Source organism: Lissotriton vulgaris, chromosome 4_1, assembly GCF_964263255.1.
Source record: "Lissotriton vulgaris chromosome 4_1, aLisVul1.2, whole genome shotgun sequence".
NCBI lineage: Eukaryota > Metazoa > Chordata > Amphibia > Caudata > Salamandridae > Lissotriton > Lissotriton vulgaris.
This window is the reverse complement of record NC_141691.1, coordinates 174,255,111-174,279,718: the sequence shown is the minus strand read 5'-3', so window position 1 is coordinate 174,279,718 and position 24,608 is coordinate 174,255,111. Positions and strand designations below refer to the sequence as shown.

General features: G+C 45.0%; 1 protein-coding gene across 1 annotated transcript in view; it reads left to right on the top strand.

Annotated features, from left to right (window-relative positions):
- Positions 1-24,608, top strand: part of GAB3 (GRB2 associated binding protein 3) — a 394,003-nt gene that overhangs the window by 199,006 nt on the left and 170,389 nt on the right. Inside the window, exon 2 of the mRNA XM_086918495.1 lies at positions 11,818-12,121. Within this exon, the coding sequence (XP_086774621.1) occupies positions 11,818-12,121 (304 nt within the window). The remainder of the gene's footprint in view (positions 1-11,817; positions 12,122-24,608) is intronic.

The following is a 24,608-nucleotide window of genomic DNA, read 5'->3' as shown; positions in this document are numbered from 1 at the left end:
ATATCCCATCAGAAGCTAACTCTTTACTTTGGAAGTGTGCTTTTTGTGATTTGGTGTAAATCTGTTCGGCCTATTTTGAGGAATTAAAGTTAAAAAAAAATAAAGAGATCTGAACAGTAGGTTCCACATGATCACAAATCTAAAAAACAGAGAGCTCTGATTGGCCAAGAGTGCTTTTTTCCCATCTGCCATCTCCATATCGCAGAACAGGCACGGTCCCTTGGTACCGAGAAATCTGATTGGCTAGCCTCAATTTTGAGAGAAATGTTAGGGCTGCCATTACAGGATAGAGTACCTGTGTCCCGAAAGCAAACAGCAACAAAACAATAAAGTATACGGGGGCAGATTAGGGATATCCTGACCCCTTCAGCACTTGAGTGGGGGTCCCAGAGCGCCCCACCCTCCCAGAGTCAAACTATATATATTTTTTTCAGTCCACCAGTCCTGCAGTACTCTTGAAAGTCTCACAGGCGAGGTCCTGAAGGAGCCCACAAAACCCAGTGTGGCCCCCCTTGTTGTACTTTTGTGGGAGAACTGCGGGACTGGGGAAAAAACATGGCAATGCTCCCAACCCCATGCTGCACACAGTTTGGGCACGTATCTGGGGTAGGCTGCAGGGCCGGGAGGAGAGTGGGCCATCTGCAGAGGATTGCGCCATACCCTTCGGCTAGGCAGCCTATCCAACTCCCTAGTGTGAATGGTTAAAAGGTATGGTCAGTGGGTGAGTTGATATGATAAAAAAAACAAAGGTTAAAGTGATGTTATAGAATGGTAAGGTAATAAGATTTTACTTTACATTATAAAAAAAAATTACATTCACTGAACAACCCAAAGGGTTAAAGGGACATTAATAAATAGGTCTGGGAATAATATCTCATTTTATGTTTTTTTTTTTATCTGAAATTCACAGAAAATATTACAGGTTCCTTTAACATTATAGTTGGCTGAGCTTCTAAGAATTTAGGTTAAAGTAAAAAAAAAAACTAGAATTTCACTGGGGAAAAACAAAGGATAAAGTGATGTTATAGTTAGGCCTTGTATTAATTTAAAAACTAGTGTTTTGAATAAAACAAAATTCAAAAATAAATCAGTGATAGTTTGCTGAGCTAATCGGTGTGGGTGAGAGCTCTGCAGAGTTGCAGTTCATCTGAGATCAATGCAAGCTCTCCTAGTGCCTTGTCTCCTTGTGCCTCCTCCCTCTCCTGGGTTATTACTTATCAAAGAGGTACACCTTCTAGCATATGTCCATCACTATTGCCTTTCATTAGACTTTTCGTGCTCAGCAAGGGACATATCCATCCTACTGGTTTCCACTCCATTATCCTTCTTACAGGTAACAGGGAGGGAGCACACTCCTGACCTCTTAACCGGGTCGCCCCTTCGCATTATGGTCAATGCAGTTCATACACCTCAGGATAAAATTTGTGGGTATAACACCAAGTTGGTGCAAGCAGGTGCTAGTATCTGATGTCTCTAGACGCGAGACATGGCTCGCGTTTCTGGATAGTATCCGTCATCAGTAGAGATAAATCCGGGGTGGTTAAGAGGCTGCAAACAATCCAGGCTTCGTTGCCTCTCGGGCGCGGAGGTGCATCGCCTATAGCTCGTCAGCTAAGGAGGCTCGAGGAAGCCCCAGAAACAGGAAACAGGGAGGGAGCACACTCCTGACCTCTTAACCGGGTCGCCCCTTCGCATTATGGTCAATGCAGTTCATACACCTCAGGATAAAATTCGTGGGTATAACACCAAGTTGGTGCAAGCAGGTGCTAGTATCTGATGTCTCTAGATGCGAGATATGGCTCGCGTTTCTGGATAGTATCCGTCATCAGTAGAGATAAATCCGGGGTGGTTAAGAGGCTGCAAACAATCCAGGCTTCGTTGCCTCTCGGGCACGGAGGTGCATCGCCGATAGCTCGTCAGCTAAGGAGGCTCGAGGAAGCCCCAGAAACAGGAAACAGGGAGGGAGCACACTCCTGACCTCTTAACCGGGTCGCCCCTTCGCATTATGGTCAATGCAGTTCATACACCTCAGGATAAAATTTGTGGGTATAACACCAAGTTGGTGCAAGCAGGTGCTAGTATCTGATGTCTCTAGAGTGGATAGTATCCATCATCAGTAGAGATAAATCCGGGGTGGTTAAGAGGCTGCAAACAATCCAGGCTTCGTTGCCTCTTAGGCGCGGAGGTGCATCGCCTATAGCTCGTCAGCTAAGGAGACTCGAGGAAGCCCCAGAAACAGGAAACAGGGAGGGAGCACACTCCTGACCTCTTAACCGGGTCGCCCCTTCGCATTATGGTCAATGCAGTTCATACACCTCAGGATAAAATTTGTGGGTATAACACCAAGTTGGTGCAAGCAGGTGCTGGTATCTGATGTCTCTAGACGCGAGACATGGCTCGCGTTTCAGGATAGTATCCGTCATCAGTAGAGATAAATCCGGGGTGGTTAAGAGGCTGCAAACAATCCAGGCTTCGTTGCCTCTCGGGCACGGAGGTGCATCGCCTATAGCTCGTCAGCTAAGGAGGCTCGAGGAAGCCCCAGAAACAGGAAACAGGGAGAGAGCACACTCCTGACCTCTTAACCGGGGTCGCCCCTTCGCATTATGGTCAATGCAGTTCATACACCTCAGGATAAAATTCGTGGGTATAACACCAAGTTGGTGCAAGCAGGTGCTAGTATCTGATGTCTCTAGACGCGAGACATGGCTCGCGTTTCTGGATAGTATCCGTCATCAGTAGAGATAAATCCGGGGTGGTTAAGAGGCTGCAAACAATCCTGGCTTCGTTGCCTCTCGGGCGCGGAGGTGCATCGCCTATAGCTCGTCAGCTAAGGAGGCTCGAGGAAGCCCCAGAAACAGGAAACAGGGAGGGAGCACACTCCTGACCTCTTAACCGGGTCGCCCCTTCGCATTATGGTCAATGCAGTTCATACACCTCAGGATAAAATTCGTGGGTATAACACCAAGTTGGTGCAAGCAGGTGCTAGTATCTGATGTCTCTAGACGTGAGACATGGCTCGCGTTTCTGGATAGTATCCGTCATCAGTAGAGATAAATCCGGGGTGGTTAAGAGGCTGCAAACAATCCAGGCTTCGTTGCCTCTCGGCGCGGAGGTGCATCGCCTATAGCTCGTCAGCTAAGGTGACTCGAGGAAGCCCCAGAAACAGGAAACAGGGAGGGAGCACACTCCTGACCTCTTAACCGGGTCGCCCCTTCGCATTATGGTCAATGCAGTTCATACACCTCAGGATAAAATTCGTGGGTATAACACCAAGTTGGTGCAAGCAGGTGCTAGTATCTGATGTCTCTAGATGCGAGATATGGCTCGCGTTTCTGGATAGTATCCGTCATCAGTAGAGATAAATCCGGGGTGGTTAAGAGGCTGCAAACAATCCAGGCTTCGTTGCCTCTCGGGCACGGAGGTGCATCGCCGATAGCTCATCAGCTAAGGAGGCTCGAGGAAGCCCCAGAAACAGGAAACCGGGAGGAAGCACACTCCTGACCTCTTAACCGGGTCGCCCCTTCGCATTATGGTCAATGCAGTTCGTACACCTCAGGATAAAATTTGTGGGTATAACACCAAGTTGGTGCAAGCAGGTGCTAGTATCTGATGTCTCTAGACGCGAGACATGGCTCGCGTTTCTGGATAGTATCCGTCATCAGTAGAGATAAATCCGGGGTGGTTAAGAGGCTGCAAACAATCCAGGCTTCGTTGCCTCTTAGGCGCGGAGGTGCATCGCCTATAGCTCGTCAGCTAAGGAGGCTCGAGGAAGCCCCAGAAACAGGAAACAGGGAGGGAGCACACTCCTGACCTCTTAACCGGGTCGCCCCTTCGCATTATGGTCAATGCAGTTCATACACCTCAGGATAAAATTTGTGGGTATAACACCAAGTTGGTGCAAGCATGTGCTGGTATCTGATGTCTCTAGACGCGAGACATGGCTCGCGTTTCAGGATAGTATCCGTCATCAGTAGAGATAAATCCGGGGTGGTTAAGAGGCTGCAAACAATCCAGGCTTCGTTGCCTCTCGGGCTCGGAGGTGCATCGCCTATAGCTCGTCAGCTAAGGAGGCTCGAGGAAGCCCCAGAAACAGGAAACGGGGAGAGAGCACACTCCTGACCTCTTAACCGGGGTCGCCCCTTCGCATTATGGTCAATGCAGTTCATACACCTCAGGATAAAATTCGTGGGTATAACACCAAGTTGGTGCAAACAGGTGCTAGTATCTGATGTCTCTAGACGCGAGACATGGCTCGCGTTTCTGGATAGTATCCGTCATCAGTAGAGATAAATCCGGGGTGGTTAAGAGGCTGCAAACAATCCAGGCTTCGTTGCCTCTCGGGCACGGAGGTGCATCGCCTATAGCTCGTCAGCTAAGGAGGCTCGAGGAAGCCCCAGAAACAGGAAACAGGGAGGGAGCACACTCCTGACCTCTTAACCAGGTCGCCCCTTCGCATTATGGTCAATGCAGTTCATACACCTCAGGATAAAATTCGTGGGTATAACACCAAGTTGGTGCAAGCAGGTGCTAGTATCTGATGTCTATAGACGCGAGACATGGCTCGCGTTTCTGGATAGTATCCGTCATCAGTAGAGATAAATCCGGGGTGGTTAAGAGGCTGCAAACAATCCAGGCTTCGTTGCCTCTCGGGCGCGGAGGTGCATCGCCTATAGCTCGTCAGCTAAGGAGGCTTGAGGAAGCCCCAGAAACAGGAAACAGGGAGGGAGCACACTCCTGACCTCTTAACCGGGTCGCCCCTTCGCATTATGGACAATGCAGTTCATACTCCTCAGGATAAAATACGTGGGTATAACACCAAGTTGGTGCAAGCAGGTGCTAGTATCTGATGTCTCTAGACGCGAGACATGGCTCGCGTTTCTGGATAGTATCCGTCATCAGTAGAGATAAATCCGGGGTCGTTAAGAGGCTGCAAACAATCCAGGCTTCGTTGCCTCTCGGGCGCGGAGGTGCATCGCCTATAGCTCGTCAGCTAAGGAGGCTCGAGGAAGCCCCAGAAACAGGAAACAGGGAGGGAGCACACTCCTGACCTCTTAACCGGGTCGCCCCTTCGCATTATGGTCAATGCAGTTCATACACCTCAGGATAAAATTTGTGGGTATAACACCAAGTTTGAGCAAGCAGGTGCTAGTATCTGATGTCTCTAGACGCGAGACATGGCTCGCGTTTTTGGATAGTATCCGTCATCAGTAGAGATAAATCCGGGGTGGTTAAGAGGCTGCAAACAATCCAGGCTTCGTTGCCTCTCGGGCGCGGAGGTGCATCGCCTATAGCTCGTCAGCTAAGGAGGCTCGAGGAAGCTCCAGAAACAGGAAACAGGGAGGGAGCACACTCCTGACCTCTTAACCGGGTCGCCCCTTCGCATTATGTTCAATGCAGTTCATACACCTCAGGATAAAATTCGTGGGTATAACACCAAGTTGGTGCAAGCAGGTGCTAGTATCTGATGTCTCTAGACGCGAGACATGGCTCGCGTTTCTGGATAGTATCCGTCATCAGTAGAGATAAATCCGGGGTGGTTAAGAGGCTGCAAACAATCCAGGCTTCGTTGCCTCTCGGGCGCGGAGGTGCATCGCCTATAGCTCGTCAGCTAAGGATGCTCGAGGAAGCCCCAGAAACAGGAAACAGGGAGGGAGCACACTCCTGACCTCTTAACCGGGTCGCCCCTTCGCATTATGGTCAATGCAGTTCATACACCTCAGGATAAAATTTGTGGGTATAACACCAAGTTGGTGCAAGCAGGTGCTAGTATCTGATGTCTCTAGACGCGAGACATGGCTCGCGTTTCTGGATAGTATCCGTCATCAGTAGAGATAAATCCGGGGTGGTTAAGAGGCTGCAAACAATCCAGGCTTCGTTCCCTCTCGGGCGCGGAGGTGCATCGCCTATAGCTCGTCAGCTAAGGAGGCTCGAGGAAGCCCCAGAAACAGGAAACAGGGAGGGAGTACACTCCTGACCTTTTAACCGGGTCGCCCCTTTGCATTATGGTCAATGCAGTTCATTCACCTCAGGATAAAATTTGTGGGTATAACACCAAGTTGGTGCAAGCAGGTGCTAGTATCTGATGTCTCTAGACGCGAGACATGGCTCGCGTTTCTGGATAGTATCCGTCATCAGTAGAGATAAATCTGGGGTGGTTAAGAGGCTGCAAACAATCCAGGCTTCGTTGCCTCTCAGGCGCGGAGGTGCATCGCCTATAGCTCGTCAGCTAAGGAGGCTCGAGGAAGCCCCAGAAACAGGAAACAGGGAGGGTGCACACTCCTGACCTCTTAACCGGGTCGCCCCTTCGCATTATGGTCAATGCAGTTCATACACCTCAGGATAAAATTTGTGGGTATAACACCAAGTTGGTGCAAGCAGGTGCTAGTATCTGATGTCTCTAGACGTGAGACATGGCTCGCGTTTCAGGATAGTATCCGTCATCAGTAGAGATAAATCCGGGGTGGTTAAGAGGCTGCAAACAATCCAGGCTTCGTTGCCTCTCGGGCGCGGAGGTGCATCGCCTATAGCTCGTCAGCTAAGTAGGCTCGAGGAAGCCCCAGAAACAGGAAACAGGGAGGGAGGACACTCCTGACCACTTAACCGGGTCGCCCCTTCGCATTATGGTCAATGCAGTTCATACACCTCAGGATAAAATTCGTGGGTATAACACCAAGTTGAGGAGCTATAGGCGATGCACCTCCGCGCCCGAGAGGCAACAAAGCCTGGATTGTTTGCAGCCTCTTAACCACCCCGGATTTATCTCTACTGATGACGGATACTATCCAGAAACGCGAGCCATGTCTTGCGTCTAGAGACATCAGATACTAGCACCTGCTTGCACCAACTTGGTGTTATACCCACGAATTTTATCCTGAGGTGTATGAACTGCATTGACCATAATGCGAAGGGACGACCCGGTTAAGAGGTCAGGAGTGTGCTCCCTCCCTGTTTCCTCATCCTTCTTACAGGTACTGGGCTGTCCATCTTCTCAAGAAAGAGTTCTTCCTTCTTCATGTAAGGAGCAAGAATCACCACAAGCAACAGCAGGGCTGACACAAGTGCAGACGGATAAGAAGCTGTCCTCTGCACTCCATCCTCCAGTGTATTTTACTAGCACATTAGGTCCTCCAAAGCCGGTCGTGGCGGGCCAGAGCCAGGCCAGATTTTTAGCATATCCCCATTTTGATGAACGTAGTTATCTTAAAAATCGGGCATGGATCCGGCCCTCTAGGACCGACTTTGACAAACCCTGCCTTAGAGCAGGGTTCTCCAAAGTTGGTCCTGGTGGACCGAATCCATGCCCGATTTTTAGCATATTCACAATCTGGCATGGATCCGGCCCTCTTGGACGAACATTGGAGAACCGTGCCTTAGTGGCCTGACGTTTCTCCTCACCTGTAACTTCAGTGACTACCAATTGTTCTTCAACAGTTCATCTCAATACCAACCTAAAGTGTGTTTCTCTCCCTCTGAAGAGTACCCCCGACAATCCCCCTCCTCTTTTTAGCATTTTTCCCATAGCACCTTATAGAAACATGAGTTAATACTCCTGTGCATTTTTTGCTCATCGTCTTTCCTCTTCTCTCACCATTATTTGTATTCCCTACTTTCCTTGCCCACCTTGAGCATCATTCATGCTGCTACTCTCGCCATCGAAAAAATAGCTCATTTTACCTCCCTCTTCTCATATCCATTTGTAGAATAATCTGTGGCCTCATTTAACACATATTATTTTCCCCTTTCCTGTTGTTATTTGTATAGCAAGAAGAACTAAAATATCTGTGTGCCATCTTTTCTATTGCCCACTGCAGCCCAGTGTATTCTATTCCCCCCCACAACGCCACCTGTCTTGCACCATGTTCTTCGTTCCCCTTTCAATGTCCCTCATTATGCTGTCTACTGCTCTGCCCATCATCTTTCTCTAAGATGAGGAAGAAAAGCTTGCGTTGTCACCTGTGTCGTCACAGCGTCCTCTCTCCTAAGACCTAAAAGGCACGATGCCACAATGGCATTAAATCTAATTGCGCCATCTTGGAGTATTGAACTGAACAATGGTGTGATTACAACAATAACCAAGATCTGGATGTCTCTCCCCTAAAAAGTATATACTTAGACTGTGCAATATTCTTCACACACCCTTATGGAATGTAAAACAGTGTCTTGAACTCAAAACTCCTAGATCCTTAAAGGTTATAATTAAAGTACAGAACGTTCAGAACCAACATTGGAAAACACTTGTTTCCATGTAGATCGTATTGGGTATTTACATTCGGCAAAACTATCTTACAGACCAGCGGAGCGCTGTGTATGTGGGTTGTGGGGTGCAGTGGGGCTGGGATAAAAATGTGGAGGTCAGGGAGCTGACCAGTTGGGGATTTCACACAAGGCCAAGATCTCCACACCAACGCTTACATCCAGACATAAAAATGCTTCATGTTGATACCAAAAGACCAATGTTTTATATTATATCAATACAGAGCAGATCTCTTGGCTCTGTCAGTGCTTGTTCAATTTGGTTTACGTCCACATAATGACTGCTCTTCTCTTCAGCAGTATGCAGAACATCTGCATGTTCAGTAAATACCACTGACTCATCTCAGAGCAGATGTCCAAGGACTGCAAAACCCACTATATTCTTTGGATTAAGAACATGTCTTGATAATGCAGTAGACACTTTTTGGCTATGATAACATAAAGGTTTAAAAAAATATTTTTAGCGTGCATCATATTAACGCCCTTTATTCAGATTTAAGCAAAGGCGCACATAGTTTGTGAGATGGCTGAACTTGATTTTCTTTATTCATACAGAGTAAGGCTTATATCAAGTGAAAACCTTACATATCTGTCTATGATTTAGGTCTGCAGTAGGATAAAGTAATTATATTTTTTTATTGCAGCCTGCTTTCACCATGTGCGAATGCTAGCCAAATCCACTTTTTTTGTTTGTTTGTTCAGATGCCTACTAAGTGCTAAAAAGGAAGGGGAAATTAATGATGCTTGTAATTTGCGGTCAGTTTTTAGGTTTCACCTACACAGCTTTTGTGCTGTGTTTGTGAAATCTCATGTGTGGAAAAAAAATCTTAAAAGGATCTTATAGCCCACCCATCACTTACCTATACTTGCCATTCGTTGTCTCCCACGTCACTCTTGCTTCCTTGCTTCCTATTGGTCTGGGCTTCCTTTCGCCTGGGCTTCAGTCTTCGACCCTGCCATGGAGCATGGGCCAAGTACTACTTCCTGTGACCAGTGTCCTTTCACTGGCTGCAGGCTCCTTCAGGTACTCTTTTTATTTTTATTTTTCGGCACACACTCCTAGAGAGTACATGGCTTTGCAGTCCCTCTCATCCAACCCTGCAACACCCAGCACCATCCTGTCTTTTTAATCTGCCCTGCCCGCTACATGTTCTTTGTTTCCCATTCTTTGTAGAACATGTCCCCTCTTCTGTCCTTCTCTTGAACCCACCCACGTGCTACACATTATTTGTTTCCCACCCTCTTGTTTTTGCACATTATTATTATTATTATTATTATTATTGCATTTATTGAGCGCACAGCTACCCGGAGGTTTCCCGGCGCTTGCCTTGGGAACCCGTCCTGGCTTTTCCCTGTGAGATAGCCCCTATAGGGCATCCCCAAGGTGAAAGCCAGGCATCCCGCTGCAGGGGGGCCGTTGTGGAGATTAAGCAAGCTTAATGCCCAGAGTTGCAGAGTGAGATCCCATGATTAGAGCAGGCACCGAAGCGAGAATTATCGAGTCCGTGGACATTTGAGCTCAAGACCCTGCCGCGTCGGGAATTGAACCCTGGTCCCGGGTCTGACCTCAGCTTCCGGGTCTGCCTGCTCTACACCGTGAGCCACACTTCTCCATTCATGTAGCGAGAACTCGACCCAAAGGTATTGAAGCACTTTACATGAGTACCAGTAACATTACACCCAGATACCTTCATTTTTGTTGTTTTTTAGGCACGGAAAGATTAAGGGTCTAATAGACAAAAAGGCATCTGCATTTGTGGCGGGGGCCTGCACTCATGGCTGGACCTCCGCAATGAGTAACTGCAGTGCGGCTGACCTGCCATAATTGTGGGCCCCCTGGCCACCACTACAGGACCTCCACCACGAGTGCGGAGGCCCTTTGTGAATAAGACCCTAAATGATTTGCCTAGAATTACAGGATGTTGAGGCGATGCTGGGACTCAAACCTGGTCCCCCAGTTCCAAAGCTGGCTGCTCTGGTCGTAACTTCACATCCTCTCAACGGTGCTGGGTCTCACACCGCACAAGCCCCCCACTGAGATGTGTGACCACACATACAACTGTTTTTAAGAGGGAAGGGTAAATTATTTTCCAGATCGCAAAAAGGAAGTAACTGATCTATATATTTTATGGTTGTCTGAAGATTTTCTCTCTACCTAAAGAAAGAAAAAAAAAAGGGTTTGCTCAATTACACGTACCTACTAGATGCAACCTGCAGAAGAATGTCTAGTGGAGGTAGAGCTGGGGGATTCCAAGATTCGCACAGATCTCCCTACGAAGTGCCTTTTTTTTTTAGCAAAGCGCCAGACGTTAATCTAAGATTTGTAGATTTCAGATTTTCAAATAATTGTTTGTGAATTTGCCTCAAGAGTAGTTAAAGGACTCATTTTATCATCTTTAGCTGGATGAAACACTGAGCGACACTCTGGTATGCAAACTTGTAATGTTTAGGTTACAAATCCTTATTTGCAGTGAATGCATAACTCAAGCAGCTCTTCCAATAACATTGCATCTCTATTTATAAAGCACGCCCATAAACGTAGGGCTTTGTGGTGCAGAATATTAGTCGTTTTATTGCCCTCGGATGGCTATATGCATTTTTTAACGTAACATGACGTTTATTTGTAAAGCACACGTTCACCCAAGAGTATCTTGGCACTGAATAACTGATGTTTATTGTTACCCAACTCAATGGTACTCATTTTATCGACCTCAGAAGGATGAAAGGCTGAGTGGATCCGCCAAGATTTGAACCTGTGACCATGAGGTTGAATACAGGCCACTACAACGGACGCATCAATCCACTAAGTCACCAGACCCAGCTGACCTAACATCTTTGACTTCTGTGCCTATAGGAACGACTGCCCACGCAGATATATATGTATTTTCCGAGACATTGTCTCTTTTTACAGTCCATGTGCTAAATGGGCCTTGTATCCACTATAGAAAATTTAACAAAAATACAAATAAAACCTTTACTGACAGTTGTTTTTTTTATAAAGCGGTGCATTGATGTTGCTTCAAAGCGCTAGGTGAAATACAGAAAAAAAGGGAGTGCAGTCAGATCTTCTTCAATCATTGCAAGATGGATTGCTTTCGTTTTCAAGTTGTCGTTTAGTTCAGCGCTGAGATTTGGCTTCATTGAATACTACAAACCCTGGTCTCCCAGACAGATTTGCTGTTGCTGAACGCAGACTTGAGTTGGGCTAGCGGGTGGCTAGTTTTTGGAGGTAGGGCCCAATACGCCTTATTCATGGCTTAACGAATGATGACTTTATTCTTGCATTTACTGGAGGTCAGTCGGATGTTTTCAAGGACAGTTTTGCCTAGTTATGCCGGCACAGGCTCAGACACATTTTGCAACCTTATTCTCTTTGCATGAGGTTCCAGGTTCACCTTGCTCCTCTATTTGCTCCTTTGCCACTCAAACGTTGCCGAATTATCAAGATTGGAGTCTGAAATAGTCTAAGATGCAAATGTTCTTTTCTTTGGCAGGTCAATGAGATGTGGACAAGGATGCCCATGAATATTCTCTCTGTAATGGGTGTTCGTTTATATCCCACAGGCCTGGCGAAAACGTTGGTTTGTGTTGCGGAGAGGTCGGATGAGCGGGAACCCAGATGTCTTGGAGTACTACAAAACCAACAGCGCCAAGAAGCCCATTCGGGTGATAGATCTCAACGAGTGCGAAGTGCAGACACACACTGGCCTCAACATTGTGAAGAAAGAATTTCAAAACCACTATATCTTTGTTGTGAAAACCACCTTCCGCACATTTTATCTTGTGGCAAAAACAGAAGAAGAAATGCAGAACTGGGTGCTCAGCATCAGCCGGATCTGCAACTTTGGTCACCTGAAGGATGGGACAGGTATTACCAAGATGGTCGAGTCAAATGAGCTAAATATGTGTCTCTGAATAGAACGTCTGGTTGAAAATGATGTTAAACTTGAGCATTTGTTTTTATTTTCAGATTTGAAATTTACTGAAGCTCATCAGTGCAAATATTTTGGTTTAAGTCAGAATGGCATATGAAATGTTACCAAAGGTCTCCTTTCTACATGCCCATTCACCAAGTTTCTGGCACGTATATAACATTGGTCAGGACACAGGGAAATGTAGCTAGAGTAAAGTTGAGATTGTTATCTGCCATGTTACATGGAATTACTGCCATCATGGACCTCTGAAAAGGATCACAAGCAACCCCAGACTGGTTTCAGCCTATTTGGACCTCGTCAGTAGGTTGCAGCTTGAGTCCTATGACACATTAAACATGGGACCAACTTCTGGGCAAAGCAGTCACACATAGGGCGTCATACTGAGAGAAACAGAAAATGATAAATGGATTCTGTGAATGAATCTCAGCCGATTGATAATTACTTTGAGCTGCATCCCAGTTCGTCGTTTTTTTGCCCACCATGCCACCTTAGACAAGAACCAGCCATATGCAAATCAGCTTTTGTCCTGTTCAATAGGACTAGTCCATCCCTAAACTGCCAGGCCAAGTCACCCCTGAACTGCATCACAAGCAACACCGACCCAGTTTCTGCCTTGTTGGGCCCTGCCGGTACCCTACACATTCCTATATGTATCCTGCCTGGCAGTGTCAGTTATTCTGACAGTTCTCTCCAATCCACCATTCGCAATTCCTTATCTAAATATTTCCGTATCACTGGACTGTTTTTCCGCATTGTAGACAAAAACTAAACTCCTTATCATAGGCACTAACCACCTGAAGCAAAACTACCACCTCACTCATCTCTCTCAGTGTAGGTAATAATACATGTCCTGCGAGCAATATATTCAGACATGTGATTTTAAACCTGTCGACCTCATTTGTCAGAGTAATGTGCTTAATTTTCAAACCATAGATAGTATATCTAGCTAGTGCGCCACCTGAAGTAAGATGGATACTCGGAAGCCTCCTCACTGATCTGCCCAAACAATCCATTGTTTTCAGCCTCTAGACCACAACGCCTAGAAATGTGTTGCAAATCATTTTACTCTTATGCTCGAATCCCTTTAGTGTCCATCCAGTTGTCTAAACCAGTGTTCCCCAAAGTCAGAGGGCCAGATTCTTAACATACCTCCATTTAGATAAATGTAGTTATCTTAAAAATTTGGCATGGACCGGGCCCTCCAGGACAGACTTTGGAGAACCCTGGTCTAAATGCCACTCACTGAACTATCCCATTAAGGCTACCAACAAAAATCAAACACCATCCAAAATATGAACTCCCCCTATATCATACATAGATGATTCATACTTGCTTCAATATGAGGCAGAGCCTTTCCTAAAAAATACCCAAGAGTATAGAACTCGCTCTTCCCCTCTTTTCATTTGAGAATTCCTCATCTTCAAAAGAAAACCAAAGATGGGGCTGGCTCGCATGCTTCCCCCAGCCTTTCAGTTGCTAGATGCTCAGACATTGCTCTCAATGTCCCAGCATTTCTTATTTGCCTCAACATGTATTTTGCCTTCATTTACATACAGAATTCTACTTCAAATCTACATTAAAAAGACCATCTCCTGCAAATGCAACAAAACCAACATTGTAATAGGTATTTTGTATAACTATTTCATGCTTCTTGTTGAAATGTTTTTCTTTTGATGTTTCAGTGTCTAATCATCACAAAAATGAATTGTTAGGTTCTGGAACAGTATTAAGCTCTGATGGTGATATGCATTGCAGCCATTGTGATTCTCTGTGACAATAAGGAGCTTGTATTGAAACAGACGAAGGTTTTCTCGAGGGGGCATGGCCTAAGGTCAGACAAACATGGCGTCTGACCTATTAGCTCCTATCCCGGGTCGTACAAAGTGCCTACCGAAACTCATGGTAGCATAGTGATGTAGGTATCAGCCCGATAAGTAGCTGTATTCTGCAAAAGAAGTTGGACCCCCGAGATTGTGCTCGATCGGGAGGGCATGAATAACAGCGGCCAATTTGGGGCTTGCGAACAGAACATAAACCTGAATATGAGGGCGAACTCACATACAATCGACAGACTGGCAATGGTGGAGGTGGTGGGCAGGCACATTGAGCAGCACACTTGGGCAGACAAGGCCTAGCAAATAGCGTTGAGGACATCCCTTAGACTTTAAAAGGCAGAGGAAAGATACAGAACCTCCAGCATGAGTAAGAAGTTGGTTGAACAGATTGAAATTCTAGGAATTGCTTAAAATGAACTCTTACATCAGAAAGGGGTGAGGAACAAAACAACGAAGCACAAGCATCGCATGATATTATCACACAATATTTTGTGGCGAATAACACAGGTAAAGTATCCCTGAGCATATTCTGGGATGCTTGAAGGCAGTCTTCAGATCTTTAGAGGATGTTGCATAGTGGAGACATCAAAGCACTATCAGGCTAGAAGGGCCTAAAGAGAATCTGTGGAAGTGGAACCAAAAATAGTAACAGAGGGACATGGACTCAGGTGCTCCCTGAAGGCCTTAAGGCAGGCAACCTCATTAAAAGGAATTATACAATAAACCAAAGCACACAGCAGCAGACCAAGGTTTAGCACATCAACTTGTTCTGTTTCCAAATAACAAGTGGTGCAACCACTTTCACCAACCTCATTAAAAGGTCAGATTGATCTCCAGGCCACAGATAAGTCAGAGAAAAGGCTGTTATGATTAAAACCAAGATTCTGTGGGTGAGCCAATAAGCCTGGCTCCCTATTGGCAAGGAGACTGAGGCTGTAATTTGTATCCAGAAAAAATCCTTCTCATATCAGGAACAACGGCAACACACTCAGTAAGAACAGGTAAGGATACAATCGGGGTTTTTTGAGACTTTTGCACCACCTTATATCGTAAAGACCCAATCCAACTTGAGAAAGTTACGGTCTTTATTAATGAGTTATACCTTCTGAAATTAACTAAGGCCAATAGTGCTAGTATGGAGGAGCTAATTTCAGCCGAAGAAGTCTTACAGGCTATTTCGGCTTTATATTCTAATCAATCCCCTGGACCAGACGGGCTAATTAAAAGATTATACAAGAGACTGGAATGAACCCCACGCTTAATAACTCTACTTAACTCTTCCTAGACTCTCAAGTAGTATCACTCTTGATTTCTGCAGCAAATATTATGTTACTACACATAGTATGTGAACCTAGTAACTTGTATGAGGCCGAGCACCCTATAGCACTTCTACATTCTGATGTAAATAATCTCACAAGAGTATTGGCCAATAGGTTAATGCCCGATCTGCCTTACCTCATGGACCAAGACCAATCCGGATTTATCCCTCAGAGGCAAGCAGTGGATAATTGTAGGCGTGTACTCCACTTAAAGGAAAAGGCTAACTACAGAAAGATACTCTTAGTTATCCTATCATGAGTTGCTGAAGAAGCATTCAGTATAGTCAGTTGAGTATTCCTCTTACAGGTCTTGTAGGCGATAGGTGTGGGTGACCACATGCTAACCTGGATAGCGGCTAGTTTTACAACAGCCAAAGTGATTGTTAACAGAACCAAGTTCGGGGGGATGATTTTAATTAGAGGGATGCAGCAGGGTTGTCTCCTCTTTTATTTGCTCTCGTGGTTGAGCCATTGGCGGCCACTATCAGGTAACACCCCTAGATATTGCACCCTAGATACACTTATTCGGAATGCTCTATCCTCACGGTAATGGAGGTTTTAGAGGCTTATGGGAAAGTGTCCGGGTTTAAGGTCAACTTCAAAAAGTCAGAAAGGCTGACCCCCAGAAATTGAAGAGAATTTCAGCCATGAACCCACTCCTCTGGGCTAGTATTAGAATTAAATATCTGGGTATATGTATTATTTATTTATTTATTTATAAAATTTCTAAAGCGCACAAATACCTTCCGGTGTCTCGGCGCTAGAGTTCGTTAAGATTGCAGAGAGCTCCTACATAGCTTACTGGTTGAAAAGCCATGTTTTGATGTGCTTCCGAAATATGAGTAGGGAGGAGCTTGATCTGATATTAAGAGGGAGCTCATTCCACAATTTAGAAGCAGCAATTGTGAAGCGCTTATCGCCCCATGTTACTTTCTTAGTGCGTGGAATATGGAGTAGCTGGGATGCCTCAGAGCGTAGAGAGCGCTTGGGTTTGTATAGAGTAATGGATTTTTTTAAAAAATCCGGTCCGGTGTTGTTCAGTGTTTTATAAATGATGCACAAGGCCTTGAACTTTGTACGGCTTCTCACTGGTAGCCAATGAAGTTGGCGAATGATGGGCGATATGGATAAGAATTTAGGTGTGCCAGTTAAAATTCTAGCTGCAGCATTTTGCACTAATTGTAGTTTGTTCATGACTTGTTCCTGTGCATTCAGCCATAATGCGTTACAGTAATCAATCTTTGAAAGGACTAGTGTAGACATTAGGGTTTTGCCTGAGTCAGGAGGAAGAAAAGGAAGAAGCTTTTTTACCATTCTCAGAGTGTAAAAGGACGCCGAGACCACTGCATTAGCATGGCTATGGAAAGTAAGCTTATTGTCGAGTAGAACTCCGAGGTTCCTGACTTTTTTCACAGGGTGAGGAGGATCTCCCAGCTCTGCTGGCCACCAGACTGGTGACCAAGACGGGGTCAGATCACCAAAAAGCATGACCTCCGTCTTGTCAGAGTTTAATTTTAGGCAGTTCTGGTCCATCCAAGTGCAAATTGCTCTCATTCCTTCCTGAAAGTTAGCAGCCACTGCAGCTCCGTTCCTATGAATAGCCAGGACCAATTGAGTGTCATCGGCGTATGATGTTATTCCTATGCCGAATGACTTGATCACCCTCGCTAAGTCCGATACATAGATATTAAAAAGCGTCGGACTTAGCGAGGAGCCTTGAGGAACTCCACAAGGTAAGGTGAAATTGGGCGAATAGTAGCTGCCCATTTTCACAGACTGTACTCTGTCTGATAGAAACGATGCCAGAAGAGTCTTTGCTTTGCCCTGGATACCCATGGCATCGACACGGTCGATCAAGATGTTATGATCGACCGTGTCGAATGCAGCCGATAGATCTAAGAGTATCAGGATTGCTGTACCGCCTTGATCTAGAATTATTCTAACTTCTTCGGTTGCTTTTATCAAGGCGGTCTCGGTGCCATGTCCCTTTCTAAACCCAAATTGGGTCTCGTCTAGTAGGTTGTTATTATCAATAAAGCTAGAGAGTTGTAAATTAATTGCTTTCTCAAATACCTTAGAGGGATAAGGAAGTGAGGCAATGGGTCGATAGCTTTTTAGCTCTGCTGGGTTTAGTGTTGATTTTTTTAAAAGGGGCTTCACGATGACTTTCTTCCAGATTTTAGGGTAATCTCCTGTCTGGAACATCGTGTTGCAGATGTGGGTAAGCACCGGGGCTACCTGATCAGATACTAGTTTAAGTATACTCGGAGGACAAGGGTCCAAAGGAGATCCTGATTTGACTGCATTCATGATTTCTTCTATAGATGCTTGAGGAAGCGAGGAGAATGTATCCAGAATTGGTCTGGTAGATGACTGAGGAGCAGTTGGGCCAACTATAGCATCAGAAATTTTTTGTGTGAAATTATTAAAAATATCTGTAACTTTTCCTTTGAAAAAATCTGCGATTTCATTACAGAAGGTTTGAGAAGGTTCTGTAGAATCAGGGACCGTCGGGTTGGATAACTTTTTTACTACCTGGAATAACTGTTTGCTCGAGTTTTGAGCTGATTCTATTTGAGTGGTGTAAAAATTACATTTTTCCTTTGTAATAAGTTTCTTATAGTTGTGCAGGGCTGTCTTGTATCTATCTTTATCGTTGTTGTCATAATTCCTGCGCCAACGTCTCTCTAGATTGCGACAATGTTGTCTTTCAAGCCTTAATGATTCAGAGAACCATGGAGCAGAGGGTTTGTTACGGTTAGGCTGTAATTTTTTGAGAGGTGCCACATGATCTAGTGCCTTGTTCAACCAGTGTACATAGTTGTTGGATGCCTCACCTGGGTCATTTGAGTCTTTAAAATTAGTAGTATTTAATGCATTATTAAAGGCATGGTGATCGATATTTTTCCAGTCACGACATTTGATCTGTGAGCGTGCAGAGGGCGTGTCGTGTTTGTGTTTCCTAATTATTATAGAAAATAGGACTGCCGAGTGATCAGTCCATATAAGTGGGATCACTGTAGGTTGATTCATGTATGGATTATTTGTAAATAGTCCGTCCAAGGTATGACCAGCTTGGTGTGTGGGTAAGGAGACCCGTTGTTCTAGGCCTACAGCTTGAAAATCCGCGATAATCTTGATGGTATCTTTATCTGAATGATTTTCTAAATGAAAATTAAAATCACCCAGTATTGTATATTCTTTGTGGGCAGCTATTGGTTCTAATAGAGGATTGAGAGCTTCCAAGAAGGATGTGCGTGGGGTGGGAGGTCGGTATAGTAATGTGCCTTTAAAAGTTTGAGTGGGGGAAAGAGTAAAGGTGAAACATAAGGCTTCCATGGAATCATGGATCATTGGCTCAGTTTTTAGAGCTATGTTAGCACGATGTATGATAGCTAACCCACCCCCTCGTTTCCCCGAAGACCTATCTAGTCGGGTGACATAATAGCCATCAGGAGTAGCGATCTTGAAATCCGGGCCAGAAGCAGAGTCAGCCCAGGTCTCGGTTATAAACAGGATGTCAAGATTTTGAGTGGCTATAAGTTCAGCGACCTCATCTCTATGTTTAACAAGGGAACGGGCATTTATAAGAGAGCAATGTATAGATTTATCTGGGGTTAGTGGCAACCTAGGGGCAGCTAAGTTAGAGTGAGGAGGAGTGGATTTAAAGGAGCAATTTGGGCAGGGATTAATAGGCAAATTGGCTAAAGAGTCTGCACAGAAATGGGAACATCTTTTATCAGTTAAAATATTGCCAATGCTAAGAAGTTGAGATCGAGTGTAAGTTATTACCTTAGGAAGATTATAGTTGTTACATGAGGCAGGAGGTTTGGCGCATAGCGCGGAACCAGTGCGGACTGGCGCAGACTGGCACCCCTTTGGCACGGCTTCGGCGCGGTGTCGGCGCTCCCGCTGCGCTCGACCGCTGCGCTTTAAAGTGACCATTTTATACTTTAAGCCACGCCCCCAGCTGGAACGCTAACTCCGTTCTGCTCTGGGAGGCGGCTCTGAGGTACTGAAGCTCGCCCTGCCCTCCACACAAACGGCACGAAGCCGCGATGGAACGGGGCTGGGGGTCCACAAGCGATAGCTTTACACGATAAAATTGTGCATATGTTATGAGCGTCTTAGCCTAAGAATTATGGTACAAGTAAATGCACGTTTTTAAGAACATAGTAAAATGCTATTTAAAAGGTATCCCAATAGTGCGTTTTCAACGTGCAGAGGAGGAGCCCCTCGCAATCTGCACGAGCTCTAGTAAAACAAACTACCAAGGAGCTGCCACCACCCTGTAAGTCACCAGAGCTCTTGATCGCGCTAAAGTTATACTTTAAGCCACGCCCCCAGCTGGAACGCTAACTCCGTTCTGCTCTGGGAGGCGGCTCTGAGGTACTGAAGCTCGCCCTGCCCTCCACACAAACGGCACGAAGCCGCGATGGAACGGGGCTGGGGGTCCACAAGCGATAGCTTTACACGATAAAATTGTGCATATGTTATGAGCGTCTTAGCCTAACAATTATGGTACAAGTAAATGCACGTTTTTAAGAACATAGTAAAATGCTATTTAAAAGGTATCCCAATAGTGCGTTTTCAACGTGCAGAGGAGGAGCCCCTCGCAATCTGCACGAGCTCTAGTAAAACAAACTACCAAGGAGCTGCCACCACCCTGCATCGACTACTCTGTGCAGTGAACTATGCCGGATTACTCAGTGCTATTCCTAATGATCTATGCAAGTGGTGAAACCTTTTTATATCATGGCTAGGCAGAGTTATGGTGATCAAACAGAATGTGCTGCCCAGGTTGCCTTATCTCCTCCAAAATGTCCTGATAAAGATTGCGCGTATCCCGAGGAAAATGCTAAAAGCAAGTAGGCAATCTGGGGGTGGGATGACTGGACAACTCAGAATCTTTTATGAATGGTCTCTGTACAAAACCGAGGGGCATTGGATACATATGGATGCAGCAGTGATGGGCAGCGCCTCTTGGGCTATACCATGGCCAACTAAAAATATGAGACCCCCAGTCGTTACTCTTCTGAGATTTTCATTTTGAGACTGAGCCTAGAGATATGGGACTCAATCACAAAGAAACAGAAATTGACCGTCTTCCCATTTCCCTTCATTCCGCTTATGGGCAGTTCAGAGTTTTTGTTGGGATCTGTGAAGTGTGACTTGGAGAGATGGTTGGAAGGAGGGTACAGGAATCTAAGAAATATATTTTAAGGGGGTTAAATCAAATCCTTTATTTATTTATTTTATTTAGCGCGAACATGATCCCACAGGATATCAGAGCGCTTTACAATTGGAGGGAAGGAAAGGTAAAATATGCAGTACCGTGATCATAAAGGAATAACAAACAGAACAGTTACAAACAAAAAAGGGTCAACAGAGAATAAGGCAGAACTGGTACATATCGACCTAGGAAGGGAGCCGCTGATAAGTTAAAGAAGAATAGGAATCCATATAAGCAGTAATGTAGACTACGGGAAACTAACCACATTCGTTGTTTCCAGTTAAGGCATTAGAGCATATACCCTGACAATAAAAAGGCAGCAACTAGACCTCCAACAGTATGGGAGAAATGTTTACAAATGTTAGCCCTCAGGGTCTCATCTCCAACATCTATGCCCATCTTGAGGATGTGGATTCCGACCCAGCTTGGATATATATGAGAAACTGCCAACATATTTTTGGAAACCACATCTGTTTGGATCAATGAGAGAAACATTGGACTGACATTCCTTCTCTGTGTGCTAAAACTAGTGTTATGTCCAATGCTTTGTTTTCAACAAGTGTGGGAGCCTGGTACACCACTTCAGTGCCACAATAGCGGTGATAATGTACTAAACAAATTAAAAATGCAGTACAATAAAAAATGCCTGTCTGCCTTGTGCAGCCCTACCTTTCAACAAGCTCTTATGTACAATGCACAACTTCAGATAATAGTGCAGAATTAGCTGCGGCGTTACTCTACAGAGTACCTTGACCTAGCATCACTTCTTAAAAGCTCTCATGAGCATGTTTGTTACAGAATGCAGCTCCTGATGCAAGCCAGGCTTTTAACTTATGCACACCTGATGAAATACTTGCTGCGCTTCTCCATCAGGTCCAAGTGTCCTCAGACATGAAACTCTGCTCTTCAGAGAGAGCTCTCGCTCAGCCTTGTGTAAAGACTCTGCTGAGGAGCTTCGTCTGCAAATGCATTAACCTGTGTCCATCTCATTCAGCTCTTACTGCCTTTTGTGACTGGCTTATCTCATCCATTTCGGCTTGCGTCAGCCTGGTTACTTACTGTAATGTTAGCAGCAGAGTTTGCACCCCCAGAGTGAAGCTGTGTTACCTGGAAGGATCAGCCTGGCCGTACCAGGCATCGGGCATTTCCCCAGTAGGCTGGAAGGGTGGGAGCCGGGTTTGCAGCAGTGGGGGCCGGTTTTCCAGTGGTGCTGCAATATCGGCCCCCAGTAACAAAAGTAGCAAGGAAACAGTTCCAGCGTCCCGGCTCCAGGCAGTGCCCTAAGGACTGGTCGAGAAAATTGCCACAGCTGCTTATGGTTCCCAGACCAGCCATGTTACCTAGTGCAAGAAACGCTGGTTCACCTTGGAGGTGGTGACAAGTAAAAAGAGCAATGTTTTCCAAACTGGGGGTCGAGACCCACTGCTGAGGGATGTATGACGGTACAACGCGTGCTTTTACAACGCATACCGTTACGACGCAGGATTTACAACGCAAGTCGTTACAACGAATTGCATTGGGGGGGCTGGATAGTGAATAGTTTAATTTACTATTCCAGATCCAGTCCCCGTGGATAGTAGGGAAGGTGTTGGATAGTAAATTAAACTAGAGCGCCCTCCAGCGAAAGTCGTTGTAACGACTTTCGTTGTAAAACTTGTGTGGTAATGGTACTGCGTTGTAAAACATTCGTTGTAAAGGATGTTCCCCCTGCTGAGTTGCCAGCTGATCTGTGGGTCGGACGCAAAAGTCCAAGCAATAAATAACCTTTTTTAAATTCTGTATCTATCTTGTCACATTTGCTGTGCTACAAAGACTGAGGTTAAATGTCAGGATATATTTTTTAACACATTGCTGCTTAATTTTTTCAATATGGGGGATCCTTGTTTAGAAACACCACTGACATTGCCTCAGAGAGAGGACAGTAATGTGAATTATGTGCCAATCTGGCTAGGGTACAGGAAGAGTGAAAGGCAAGGCTGTAGCTGTAGCAAGTCATTTTTTGTAACACACCACAAAATGGAAATACCAGTACAATGTGGACGATGCACATTCAACTCTTAGGAAAGCAAAAATGAAGCAATTTTGTTTCGTAATTCTAAAATGTGACGTATATAGATTTCCGTAGCATCAACACAAATCAAGACACTTTACTTGCTGATGCACACATGAAAAATATTCAATTAAACCCGATTTCCACACATTATTATTTGTGTGCAGTATAGTTTTATTAGAAAAACTGTACAAATTTAGGAGACATTTCAATGGAAATTATGGTCTCTATAAATCACAGTGCTCTAGCACACAGTGCTTTAGTTACATTACAAATTCACCCTGCTCATATCTATTCAAGCTAGGTAGTTTACAAAAGTTTGTTCCAAAAATTGGATTGTGGTTCTAAAAAGTTTGGGAAGCACTCATATAGAGAAAACACGAGCTGTGTAGGACATGCATATTACTTCTGCACCATCCTTGAGGATTGAATGATGAGTATTCTGTCTATTAAGTCTTGCTGAGCCAAACTTCTAATAGGTGATCTGACACTAATGTACATGGATGGCTATTATAAAAAAAAATTAAATAGATAAATCAGTGTTGGTAAAGGCAAGGAAAGTAAAGTTAGCTAATCCCATAAATCAGCCCCCTTTCCCACAGCTACTCAGTAACGTTGCTAATAGTTTAAGCATTACTTAAGAGAATCCACAGTTTGCGTTGACCTGAGGGGCTGAGTGATGGTGACACTGATGACAGAGTGTGCTGGAACACCAACAATTTACTGAGGTATTCTTCCTGCAAGGGAGATTCTGACCTGGATACTAGCACACAGGGTAGAGTTGTGAGAATAGGGATGTGCACTCAACCAGGTAGGACTATTGATTACTATTTAAGGCCCTTGGAGCTCTATATATAAAGACTGGTGTCCAGGCCAAAGAGTAAGAACATCTATGTGTTCGTGAAGGGCTCCACTTTACCACCAAAGCCATCATCGAGCCCCAGATTCATAAGCATGCCCGAAAGTCTGGAAGAAGCCATGCATGTTGTTTCTGGGAATGCCATACAATACCTCTCCGGTGAGTCGTCTCCAAGACCACCTCTGCTGCATATTATTAATGCATTTTATTCTTCTTCCTGTGTTGTAATATGCACATATCTAGAGCAGGAACACGTTTTGTGCTATAGGGTTGTGCCAGAGTCCAGCTGAAAATTGCCTGTATGACACACTCAGCCGTACACCACAATTCACCCAACTAACTCACTCACAAGCTGACTATATCAGGAGGCTCAAGATCCAACAGAAGCGCAAAGAATCTCCTCCTGAAACCTCGTAGATTCCGGAAGGAAAAAACATACAAACGCTCCTTCTCTGGAATGGCACCTAGGATCTGGAATGCACTCCCGCCAGAAACTAGGCTTATCCCCTCCTCGGTACTCTTCAAGAAAGAGGTAAAAGCCATCCTTATGGCTAAGTTCACCTGAACCCTATTGCTACTGGAACAATGACAGTACATGGCTCCTTTATTATCGGCTACCTGAATGCTTATCTATGTTAGACTCTTTTATGTCTGCTACTGGATCAAAATCACTGCACGGATGCTATATTATTGGTTTCCAGATTGTTTATTAGGGCTGTACACTATGACTTGAATGCTTTACTAACTTGCAATCCACTCACTACTGCCTACTATTCTGTTTTCAACAGTGTGGCTACTCACCCTCTGGGGTGCTATAATCTCACTCGAGTCGACACTGGACGGCTTCTATATTATTGTTTCTTGATTGTTATTATTGTGCATACTCTTGTGCGATTGCTACCCTATTTTGCAACTCACTCACTACCGAATTTTATACTGTTTTCAACAGTTTGTGTATCCTACCTACTGTTTTCTGTAAAGCGCTCTGATATCTGCAAAGATCTAGTTCGCGCTATATAAAACTTTAAAAATAAATAAATAAATAAATATTAATGTATGTGACGATTTGGGTGTATTATATCATATGGTATGGCTGTGCAGCCTTAACATGGAATACACTTGCA